Here is a 12,784-nt window from a genome sequence, read left to right as displayed (position 1 = left end):
CTGCTTTTGAATATTCTCATATGTGAGGACAAAAAACATAGGCAAGTAAGGGCGATCACAACCAGTGGTTCCTAGCTTTCTGTCATTCGAGTTTTAATTTACCCATCTGCCTTTAAAGTTGTGCCAACCATACCAATCTGCAGCTAAGCTTCTGTAAGTGACAAAAAAAGTGTGTGTGTTTGCGTGTGTATTACGGTGGATGAGGGTTTCTTTTGAAAAACTCTGTTGCTATTAGTGCCTGCTAATAAATGAAGGCCTATGACCAGATGTTTGTGTAAGATTGGAAGGACTTTCTTAACCTTGTACTTAAGTGGTAACTCCAAAAATGTTCGTTTCTTTTGCTGCCAGCTTCCGTTTAACAAGAAATACAAGACACAGCCAAGCCAATAAAAAAATCACCCCTCGCTCTCAGAGGCAATGGGAGGAAGCCCCTGTCTCTAATGTAGCAAATTTGGGAGATCTCAAGGGACGGGACGTCTCTGGGTCCCCCTTTTTAAGAATGGAGGGGAGGGAGCATTGCTGAAGGAAGGGGTCTTGGAGAGGACGGGGGCCACTGCTGCTGCTTGCTGTCATGATGGTACTAGAGAGACTTGACCCCTGGGCTTCCCCTGGACAGACAGATGAGGCTGGTGCTCAGAATCAAACCTTTCAGGGAGAAACAGGAGTTATTCCACCACATCTAGGCCCATCCAGACTATAAGGACATCCTCACTTGAGATGTAGACAGAAGGAGGGATGCGCAAGTGGTGGCCCCTCGGTGTCCGTGTCCATTACATCACAACGCGGTCTCTGATTTACTAGGCTTGGTGTCAAAAATGCTTCATTTGAACCGCCTCGGTGGTTAGGAGATGCCTGGAATGAGCTGTCTTCTTGCAGGGATAGGCAGGCTTTCCTGTGAATTGGGGGCCACATCTGGTTCTTAAGGTGTACTGCCAAAACCACAGATCTTCAGCCCATGTTAAAGCAAGTAGCCAAAATAAAGTGCCGAGACCCTAAGAATCTGAAGTCCAGCATCTGTCACGAGGTCAGGTGGGAAACAGCAAGACTGCTGGGCTCTGCACACGGCTCATTCAGGGTCTTCTTTCCCAGAACTTGGTGACAGATCTCTGTTACCTGCCTGGGATCTTCTAAGCCAAGGACCATCATCTCTGTTCATTGTTCATTCCTCTAGCTAACAAGGGGCTTGGGACACATGGCAAAGTACGATTTTATGCTTTTGCATGTTTTCTCATCCCTTAAAATTTTTAAATCAAGTTTTGTTCTTTTTTTTTTTTTTTCTTTGATGCAGACTTAGCTGCAGTAGAACTAGATAGGGAATTAAATTGTTCATGGTTAGACTCAGAGAGTCGTGGTGGTTGGGTGGTGGCGATGGAGAGGCACAGGAGAATGTTCCCAAGGTGATCATACGTGGGGCTGGGGTGGGTGGGAGGCAGGGAGTGTACAGTGGCTGCACAGACGGAGATCCGAGGAGCCGGACACACTGAGCACGTTCCAGCTGTAGAGGAAGATGTGGTCTCAAATACTGTTCAAAAATCAAGTTGGAGGAAGACTGAGAAAAGCCATAATTTAGTGATTAGAACATGATTCCAACTCCGGCCTCTCCTCTGCTCTCAGTGTGAAACCGTCTAGTTTTTGGCTTTAAATATCTCATCTTAGGACTTCTAAACCCATACATTAGCGTTCACATCTTTCCCAAAGTTCAGTTACAGCTATCAGCCTGAATAGTTTTTTTTTTCCAATTAGACAACTTTTACTAAATGAGAAAACTACATTTAAAATGTGCTTTAAAACAAAATGGAATTAGAAAAAAAGACATATGCATTTGAAAGAAGGTTGCACTGTGCTGAAAATCAAATCTCTTGCAGTAATACAATACGCCAATTCTTAAAACATAAGTCAACAGAATTCTCAATTTAACATTTTCAAAGACGATATTAAGGTCAAGAATTTCACATCTATGGTAGCACTTATAGAAGGGCATTTATAAATATGATGTCCATCCCTGTGAAGCTTACACATTTGACAACGCTCAGTAAAAGCTTTTAGAATCACATCCAAAAGTGCTGCATTCAAAGCATCACAAATCTGTGTCCTGTAAGTTCTCCTTCTAACATCTGTATGTTGACTTTTCTACTCCTGTCATTGGTTAATACTACCCTTAAAAAAAAGAGAGCAGGAAAAGAAATGCTTCAATAAACCCTTGGTCATGTACAGAAATTACTGCTACTATAGTTCACTACAAAGCATGTCTATACAATACCATATGAACTTTGATCATGAATATCTTTCTGTAAACATAATCTCATGCTTTACTAAAATGAATTTCTCATCATGCTGAATAATCGCCTAACTAGTTAATCAAAGGTACTGACTAGTCAATCAGAGAATCTCTGACCACCATCTCTGCATCCCTCTCCCCAGTCCATCCATTAAATTTCCAAACTCCAGCATTTATCCTTAGAATTATCTTAGAATTATTCTCTCTTTGCATCCTACTGCTACAGTACTTGCTGGGCCTTAAACCGACTATTAATTTGCCAACCTCTAGTCTTTTGTGACACCCAGTCATCCAACACGATGCTGCCAATTCATTTGCTGCCAAACAATTGCAATAATGTAAATTTTTGTTCATAAATCTAAAATCAGTTTACTCTAAGATCCAGACTTTCTTGCGGAATACATGCCTGGACAGCTCAAAGCCAAGATTTCTGTGAAAAAGCAACATATCCTCATGAAAAGAGCTTGTCCTAAGAATTTCCTGACGAAAACTTGAGTCTATGGTAAGCTCAGTGGATCAGAGGCAGGGTCATCTTTGGCATATAGCGGTTTCTTTCACTCACATTATCCCTGCTCAATGATTTACTGACGGAGAAGATACATTTCCTAAATCCAGTGGGTTGTTCTCTAATTTTAATAAAGGTTTAACCAACATTTCAAATGTTCTCTTTTATTATATACCTACATTTACATAGATGCTTCAGTTAAATTACATTACGTAGCACATTTAATTAAAAAAAAGTTTGGTTCAGTTACATTTTCCAGTTCATACACTGTATTTTCCAAATACAGAAATATTCTTTTACCTTCAGGGCTTACACTGAAGGAAAGGTACTCACTTCCTTTTTCCACACATCTGAATCCTATCGATAAGTATCATTTTATAAATCATTCATTATTAAAGGTTCCAATCAAACACTAACTCATTCATTTATTTACTAAATTAGTCAGTTAACAAATAACAAATAGTGTTGACAAGTCTACTCTACATAGGGCATTATCCTTAGTGCTAGGCATACAGAATTCCTGTTAGAACTCATAAATTCTGTTAATATAGAATTATTATGCATTGAATATGGACCAGGCACTAGTAAACAAATATGGATACCTTCCTTGCCTACAAGAACTCAGTAACTGTGAGTGATACCAAAAACAAACAGGGAAGACACCGGGGTGAGAATATGCAACAAAACAGGGGTAGATGCTTGGGTAGCACGTAGGAAGGGCGTCTACCGTAGTCTTCTGGTGGAAAAGTCGAGAGACTGAATTAGAAGTGATGTCTAAGTGGAGACGCAAATATGAGTAGAAATTAGCCAGTAAATTTGGGAAGGGCAGGTGTTAAGCAGAAAGTCATAAACAAAAGGTTCAGCATATGCTAGAAGCTGGATAGGAATAAAGCTTAAAAGACTTGAGGAGCTATAAGCAATTCTGTTTGAATACAGCATTGAGTGTGAGTGTACGGGCTGGATGGAGAGGTCAGAGGTGAGACTGGAACAGAAGCCAGGAATTAGATGTTAAAGTTCCAGGACACTTGAGAGGAAAAAGGATGTTATCAAGAATTACGCTGAAAAACAAGGGTGAAAATTGGGACAGCTCCAGGAAAAACAGGACATACGATGAACCCATTTTGAAATCATGTTAACAATTTTGAATTGTATCTTAAGTGTAATGAGAAACAACTTACATATTTTTTAAGAGGAGGAGTGATATGGCCACATTTCTAGAATGGTCATTCTGGTGACAATATGGAAAATGGACTGGAAATGGGGAGGTGGCACGGGGAGACCAAGCAAGTTAAATGAGGGTGTTAAGGCAGCAATTCTAGTGAGAAATGAAGGTTTACAGAAACAGATCTTCTTCAAATATATTTAGACATCAGACATTAAATTTGAGGGAATTTTTGACTGAATTGGGTAGTAGAGAGAAGATGAGGATGATATCCCACTTTCTGGATAACTGGGTGGATAAGTGTGCCCTTCTGTAAAAAAAGGAAAGGTGGAAGAAGAGAAGACTATAAGTTAATTTGGACTTGAGTTTCAAGGTTAGTAGAGAAGTCCAATTGCTAAAAATATGGATCCAACAGACAGTATAACACACAGTGGTTTGGAGCTTGGATTCTACAGACAGACAAGGTGACCAGTCAAATATTGCCACTTCTGGTTGGACGGTCTTGTACAAGTTACTTAAGCTCCTTCTTCCTCTGTTTCATCACCTGTGAAATGGGGTTCATATTGGTTCATATTGGTGATGACATTGCATTGTCATTCTAATAAATAAACAAGATAAAACATCTAAAAGTATTATGTATAGTAAGCACTTACTGTCTTCTATTACTAGTAATTCTTCAAACACATCAAGTGATGCATCACGTTGTGGACTTGATATTGCTTGCTTTCTTCCTGTACTGATACTTCCAAGTTTTGACTGGACTAGTCTGGTGTTATCATTATAGCTCAAATATCACCTCCCCAAAGAGACCTTACTTTATCACCTTATTTAAAGTAGGCGTTCCCCAGTTACTTTTGAATATAACCCTGTTATGACTTTCAGAGCTCTTCTGAAATCTATAATTCCTTGTTTATTTTTTTATTAGTTTTCTGTTGGTCTGAGGTAGCTCAGTGAGTCCCAGGACAATGCCTAACACAATGCCTGGCACACAGTCAATGAAATTTTATTGAACAAATGAATAAATCCTTTCCACTTATAGTAGTTGCCTACATCTAGGGAAAGTTTGTTGCATAAAGTTTATAACATTTATATTAAGAGGGAGGAAGGAAACCCTTTGCGGTTTACTCAATACCCCTTCTTTTCACTTTGGTTCTTTAGGTTTGAAGATGGAAAAACTGCAATGTTTGTGTTATATAAATTTCTCTGACTTTAGTATTTCTTTTGACTATTGTGTTTTATAAAATACAATAGTAAATATTTCTATGATTGCTTCTAGTATAAATATATAATACCTTTTTATCAGACATATCGTATTTGCTTCCTTAGTAGAATTCTAGATTCAACTGAAGCTTCCATGATGATTTTGTGTTTTCCTAACAACCACTTATCTAAAAATACCTAAAAGAAATCTGAGAAATCCAAATCAGTATTAAAAGATCTCAGACACTTTAATACCCTTGGTCTTACCTATTTCTTTCATTTGGTTTGTTATCATGAACATATGCTTTTGTTGGAAGAAGGGATCTGTTTCTGGCAGAAACTGTGTTTTTTTTAAACTGTGTCCATCCAGTACCATATGGAATAGATGATAAAATTGTTGGACTTAGCAGAACGGTGTGGGAGGTGAAAAAAAGTCAAGAATTTTATTGGCATAAATTAATGGTTTCTATCCGTATTTTCTCAGCAATTGGCTTTTCTCACCATTCATCCTACTTGACCTTCTTTACACTGTTTGACATAACGTCTTCTTTTTTTTTCCTCTTTTCCTCCCTCTTTCTCCCTGTCCCTACCCTAGTTCACCAACAACCCTCAAATCCTATTTCCAAATTCTCAGGTCCTGGGCAAACTAACTGTGCCTTTCCTTTCATGAAACTGCTTGCCCAGGGAGTGGCCTTTTGAATGCAAATACAGAAAATCCTTATATTAAAATACCAAAGCCTTCAATGAGTTGCTATGGTTTTATGTATCCTGTTTACAGAGCCTTCCCCAGAAAGAGACTCGTCTCTACAGAAGGTACCCCATCACAGGGGCTCTGCACAGCAGCTCTGAGATGCGCTGGCTCTTCCAGAACAGGTTTCCTATCAGAGCCTCTCACTGGAGTGTGTGCTTGGGAACTGAGGAGAGAGAGGACCCTGGGCCATCGGTGGCTTTAAATCAATCTCTCTTTCTCTTTCTTTCATTTCTCCTCTCTTTATATTGCAAACAGAAAGAGGAGGCGATTCTAGTAATAAAGAGCATTTCTTTCTGCATGTCCACTTTTCTTCTTACTGGAAAGAGTAGGTTCCCACTACACCCATGCACACATGCACATACACAAACACAAACACACACACACACACGCACACGCACATCTGTTCCAGTCTAAGTGGCAGCTTAGAGGGGGTGCATTTGATGGACACTCAGGGAGTCCACCTTGTTTATGAGGACTCAAGGCTAACTCAGACCCATGTCCCAAAAAACCCTTGAGTCAACCCAAGGCAAGTTCATGCTGAAGGAGTCTGGGGTGTGCGGGACCCTCTTCCTTATCTTAGAGAGGAATGCAGGGTCTTCTAAGCAATGTTATTATCCTCCTACACTAAAATACAAGTGGTCCTTGCCTTATAAATAGGGTGATTATGCAGTTAATCATCCAAATCAGGACATCTTGACAGGAGCTCCTAGTAATTATACTGAGACAACAGCCATACACTAGGAGTGACGGGCAAAACTGGACTTCAACCACGCCATTTATATGTTAGAAATATGTGTTTTACAAACAATACACACAAATGGCTTCCTGCACCCTGTTCTCCCATGAAGGCCCTGATGCTCCTGAGAATTGAGAAATTTGGAAAAGTGGAAGCTTCTGAAAGACATGTGGAAAGGATGTTGAAGGATTAAACATGTGAATTTTGGTGTGTGTGGGTGGCATAAACATTCAGCCTGTGACAACTTTGAAACTATTGTGTGAAATCATAATACTATGCACACTCTTCTTTTTTTCTTTTTCTTTTTTTTTTTTGGCTGTGCTGCGCAGCTTGCAGGATCTTACTTCCTGGGCCAGGTACTGAACCCAGGCCCCATCAGTGAAAGCGCCGAGTGCTAACCACTGGACTTCACTATGCACATTCTTAATAGATACATTTGTACATTAAAATAGTTATCCATATATAAATTACATATCATCACTCCTCTAGAGTAGATCAGGCTGTGCTTTACTACATTTAAAAGCAATAGAAACTAATTAGCATTCTCAAATTCTTCCTGGACCCATATGGGGGAAGGTAAATATTTTCTTAAAAATTGGATAAGAAATTTTCCTAATGAATCCGGAAGATAGCACCAAACCCTCCCTCAGCCACGATAGCACTTAGATTATGAATAAAAAGTAGTCCAAGTTGTTTGGACAGAAAAAAAAATAATACGGCAATGTGTTTTTGTTTGTTCCGATATATCTGTCTCCCGTCAAATTACAAATTCTATGTGTTTTATTCAATTTCATAACTTCTAGCATTGAGGAAGGCATATGGCTCACAGTAGGTGCTCAGAGAATATTTAGTGGCTTGAATTTAAATTGAGAATATGTAAAATTTTGCCTTCTGGCTTTAAGACGGTGAATATGTTAAAAAGTAAATGATATTCTTGCCTATTTCTCCCAGAATATATCTCCAATGTGTATTATTTTGCTCTACCACTGACTACATAGCAATATATGATTTATAGACATGACTGTTTCTATTCTGACACTCATTCTCTAACACCAACAGGGTGTCCTACAATTCAATCCTGACGCTCACTACTCAGAGTTGGCTCAGACCTCCAAGACTGCTCTCATTTCAGCCACCATCTCCAAGTCCTTGGTGTCTCCAAACCAACAGCACTTCTTATCCATCCAGCTACAAATCTGGGACTTCCCATAACAACCTCAGTTTCAATAATTTTCCAGAATGGTCACAGAATGTGTGAAAGTGCTATACTTAATGATTATCATCTTAATATAAAGAATGCAAATGAACAACAGATGAAAGGCACACAGGGCAAGTCTGGGAGGGTCCTGAGCACAGCAGCTTCTGTCTCCATGGAGTCTGAGGGCACCACCCTCCTGGTACATCAATATGTTCACCAATCAGGAAGCTCTCAAGCCTCATTCTTCAGAGTTGTATCAAAGTTTCATGATGTAGGCATGATTAATTAACTCATTAACCACATGATTAAACCCAATCTCCAGCCCCTTTCCCCTCCCTGGAAGCAGGGAGGTGAGGAGGTACTGAAAGTTTCAATCTTCAAGGCCCCTCCATGAGTTGGCTTGTTAACATAAAATCAGGCATGGTTGAAAGGTATGAATAACAGAAGATACTCCTATCACTTAGGAAATTCCAAGAGTTTTTGAAGTGCTGTGTCAGGAACTACAGACAGAGACCAATTATTATTTTTTATTATACTGTATTATTCATCTCACTTTTTCATTACCTTGCTTCTTACATCAATGTGTGATTACCATATGATTGCTAAAGTGTAATTATGATCATCACAGGAGAAGGTTCAAAAGCAATTTTTAAAAAGCAGTCTTGAAGCAAATTGTAGCATAAGCATGAATAAAATTCATTTTTATGAAATGCGTCAAAATAAGAGAAATGAAATAAATCTTTAGAGGGAGAGGAGACAAAAAATTTCTCTTTTTTTTCTATTGTTGTTTTCCTCTCTTCGGGTTCCTTGTTACCCATCACATTTCCCATCTCTGCTTAGCTCTCATACTGCGTTTCAGCTGCCCACTACATCAGATTTTTAGGAGGAGTGTCAATGACCCAATGACCAATGACTGAACATGGGAAGTACAGTTGGTCCTCTGTATCTGCAGGTTCCACACCTGCCAATTCCACCAATCACAGACTGAAAATACTGGAGAAAAAAAATTCCAGAAAGTTCCTAAAAGCAAAACCTGAATTTGCCACCTACTGGCAACTATTTACATAGAACTTACATTGTATTAGGTATTATAAGTAATCTAGAGATGATTGAAAGTACACAGGAGGATGTGCGTAAGTGATACGCAGACACCACACCACCCTTTTATATAAGGGACTGGAGCATCCTCAGATTTTGGTCCCTGCTGGGGTGGGGGGGGTGAGAAGGGAGGGGTCCTGAAACCAATCCCCCATGGATACCGAGGGACGACTCTACTTTTGAGTAAACAGTAGCAGTAAGGTAATGTCAATATCCAAGACAAGAAAGATAATGTAATAGAAAATAAAACGACTCAGCAACGATGAAAGAATGATCAGATGAAAAAAATACAAACTAAAGCATGATGGTCTGGTCCATTAGGAAGTTATTATTGTGGATATTCTTCAGTGAGTTGTCGCTTCCAGAGAAACCTTGAAGAGTATTCCTTCTATTAGTAATGGCAACGACATATCTACGAGAATGCAAGGTCTACCAAGAACACATCAGCTACCAGGATGAATGCAAGCTAACCTTCCATACTCATTCTTGCAAATCCTATCACTTCTTCAATTTGAATGACAACCACTTCATGACAAAAAAAAGTGTCTTAAGCAGCCAAGTTGGTGTCTGTTTTAAATTCAAAACCTTGATTGTGTTTCTAAAGGTGAAGGCCCCATCCGTGAAGGTGCAGGTGCATCTAATTATAGGTAGAATAAAACGATATTCATAATTGCGTTCAGAAGAATAAAAATCCACCACTTCCTCAGCCAACAGTAACTCTAGAAAATATTATTGGGAATGTATTTGAATATTGGAAACAAAGATCAGTTTCCTAATACTAAAACTACCTCCCTGTGCTTAGAATACAAATATAGGAAGATAATTACTTTAAACAGTAAACTAACTGTATACGTATAAGTGATAAGAAGCACTGATTAGAAATGAACAGTTACCATTATCACTGATGGCATGTGTTGGGCACAACAGTTATTTAATCTGTCTTAAACTCTGTTTCCTCATCTGGAAGCAGTGCCTAGCAACAAGGTAACTATGCCTATAAAGGGGCAGTGGCAAGGCTCTACCAACACAATGTATGTGACCAGCGTTGAAGATGGAAACCAACAGACAAGAGTACCTCACTCTGAGAGTACCTCACAGACAAGAAGTGACCTCACTCAACAGTACGTCACCCAGGAATCAGGACAGTGCCCGAAGTAACAGGTAATCAAAATAAAATGAAGTGAAAGAAAAAAACTAACCAAAAAAAAAATGTAAGCCATTCTTATCTCTATTTTATAAATATTATTACAAACAATAAAGATGGCATAGATTTAACACATTTTCTCACGTATAAGATTGGATCTTATTTTTTTCTCTTACATCGAACTCTCCCAGTACACTAGTATCAAGTACACCTGGAATGCAAAATCCATTTATCCCCACACTCAGCCTGGATACTGAGAAGAAAACCACACCTTTCTGTGCCCATAACATGACTTTGCAATAATGCCACTGTCTTCCTTAGCGTTATTCTCATCTCTTCCTAATCCTAGTAAGTCCCCACATGAAAAGAGCCTCATTAAATACAATTCCCAACTCTTGATAAACTTTGACCTTCCTTTCCCCACTCCAAGACATTGACAAAGCTCTCTTGAGTCTTAATTAGCTCTATCTGATTGCAGGCATGTTTTAGATTTGTGGGGAGAAAATTCATCTTTGGCTATTATAAAACCACTCTTATTTCTTAGGTGGACTTGAGTCTTTGACATGTCCAGGCCAACTTTTTTTGGATCCCAGGTATATGTTTTTATTCATGGATGGCTCACTTGGTGTACAAATTTTGAAGACTTTTATATAAAGTTGTGAAGAGCGGTGTTGGCTAGGAAGGCAAGGAACAAGGAGTTTTAAGCAAAGGCAGATGTTCTGTTATCCTGAAGATTCCAAAGGCATTTATGACAGCAGTCATGCATCTTAACAGGTGACAGGCAGGTGGATGGATGCTCATGGGATAGAAGAGCAAACAACTTTCAATTTTAATAAATATTTATAAACCAAAAAAAAAAAAAAGCTCTCTTGAGGTGACAGCCTCCCTTACATAAGCAATAAACTTGGCTTTGTCTCAGATTGTGAGCTTGTGTCTCATATTATCTCCTTTGGGAACTGACTTTCAACAAAGCCTACAAGTTTTCTAGGACTTTAAGGATTTATGAAAACTGCAAATTCCTATGTAAATGTAGATGTCTTGACATAGTACTCGTGATATTATCAATAATGGACATTATAAGTGAGTATATATACTCCTGTTGAGTTTAACTCTTTCATATATCATGCTTTCAATTTATGATTACCGATGATGGAACGAGATACCTCCATCATGTTCACTTGTGATATAAATGGTTCAGATCCATCAATCCATACTTTTAAAAAATTATAAATTAAGATTTTAGCCCCCATATAGGAATTCAAAACAGCATTTTTATTTTTACTATTTCATGGCATTTCTCTCTACATGTAGAAATTTTAGAGTTCGTCTTTCAACCCAAAAGGTTAAATGCAACTTACTTCATGATGTGAATTCTTACCTTTTCGAGCTTGGAAAGAGCAAGGGAGTAACAGTCTTTGGCTCTGAATTGCATGAATCTCATGTTGGCTGGGTGGGTGAGCTCTGTGATAATACTGAGACTGGAAAACAACCTGCATTTCAAAGAAACATTTGCATTACGCTAACAATCCAATATGGTATTTTTTAGAACAACATATTTATGAGTGAGTAATACCTAGCTGTAGGCATAAAACTACACGCCATTATAAGAGCAGGCCATGCCACATCACCTGTTCTGTGCAGTGCAAGAAAAATGAAACCCTCTTTCCCAAAGAATATTTTAACCAACATTTTAGCACCATAAGAAAAATAAATTCAGTAATTTGGCTTTTATTAGGCATTTTCTCGCCACACATTCATAAAGCTGATGGAAGAAGTTATCTCATGGATAATATTGAAATAGAAATTTGTAAGATGAATATCCGGATTGGCAAAATTTTCCTATGATGAGCTTATTGTTCATAATTGAGTTCTTTGATCTTCTATGGTTCCCTGTCCTCATAGTATGTGCCTTTAAATGCCAAATCCTGCTACAATGAACTTCTGAGAAGAGCAACTATTTTAACTGAAATAACAACTCATTGTAATGAATTGAGGCCATGGCTCAATTGATGGCGTTGTTCTAGAAGGATCCTGAGACTGCCCACTTGCCCAGAGTTTTGCATTAGCGTTCTTTCCATTTACCTCCTCTCCCTCAAAAACACACACGTGTGCAAGTGCACACATACCCATGCACACGCATGATTTCTCCCCCCCCCCAAAAAACCGGGCAAAATAAAACCACAGCAAACACCTTCTTATTGTCGCTGTGCTTGATGATCTGATCTCTGATCTGATGATCTGATGTCCGTGATCACTGGTAGCTGTCCTGGCTCAAATATTTTGAGATTCGCTGTGGCGGCCACATCATGGGATAATCAGCTTTGCTCTCCATACAATATGTCTTCAAACCCAGTTATGGCCACTTCAAATTCCTACCAGTAGCTGAATCCATGCCTTGAACTCAGGCACTAGAACTGACTGAAATATGCTGGCCAGAAACATCTGACTCGTGGCTCAGAAACAAATCAGCATCTCCAGCTGATCTCGCATTATCTGCGGGGTCCAGGAGTGAGGGCACTGTTACTCCATCTGCCTGAGCGCTTGGCTTGGTGTCTTAGAGAGGAAGCTGGGAGCCCTGACTCTGAACTCCAGAATGACGGATGCGATTACCCCTTTCCTCGGCTCTAACTCCCTAAAGCTGATGGATGGTTTGCTAGACCCTCTCCCTCCTCCCAGGGAGTGAGGGTCTGCCTGCAGGCTTGCTGGGCCTTC

General features: G+C 39.2%; 1 protein-coding gene across 16 annotated transcripts in view; it reads right to left on the bottom strand.

The window, feature by feature from the left end:
* KCNT2 (potassium sodium-activated channel subfamily T member 2) overlaps positions 1–12,784 on the bottom strand; it is a 405,220-nt gene that overhangs the window by 55,696 nt on the left and 336,740 nt on the right. For all 16 annotated transcript variants that reach the window (XR_009563185.1, XM_060294948.1, XM_060294737.1 and 13 more), the window contains one exon: positions 11,451–11,562. Coding sequence is in view for 15 of the 16 variants with exons in the window: in XM_060294948.1 (XP_060150931.1) it covers positions 11,451–11,562 (112 nt within the window). In the remaining variant the exon portion in view is untranslated. The remainder of the gene's footprint in view (positions 1–11,450; positions 11,563–12,784) is intronic.

This window comes from Globicephala melas, chromosome 1 (assembly GCF_963455315.2).
Source record: "Globicephala melas chromosome 1, mGloMel1.2, whole genome shotgun sequence".
Lineage (NCBI taxonomy): Eukaryota > Metazoa > Chordata > Mammalia > Artiodactyla > Delphinidae > Globicephala > Globicephala melas.
This window is presented reverse-complemented; position numbering and strand designations above follow the sequence as displayed.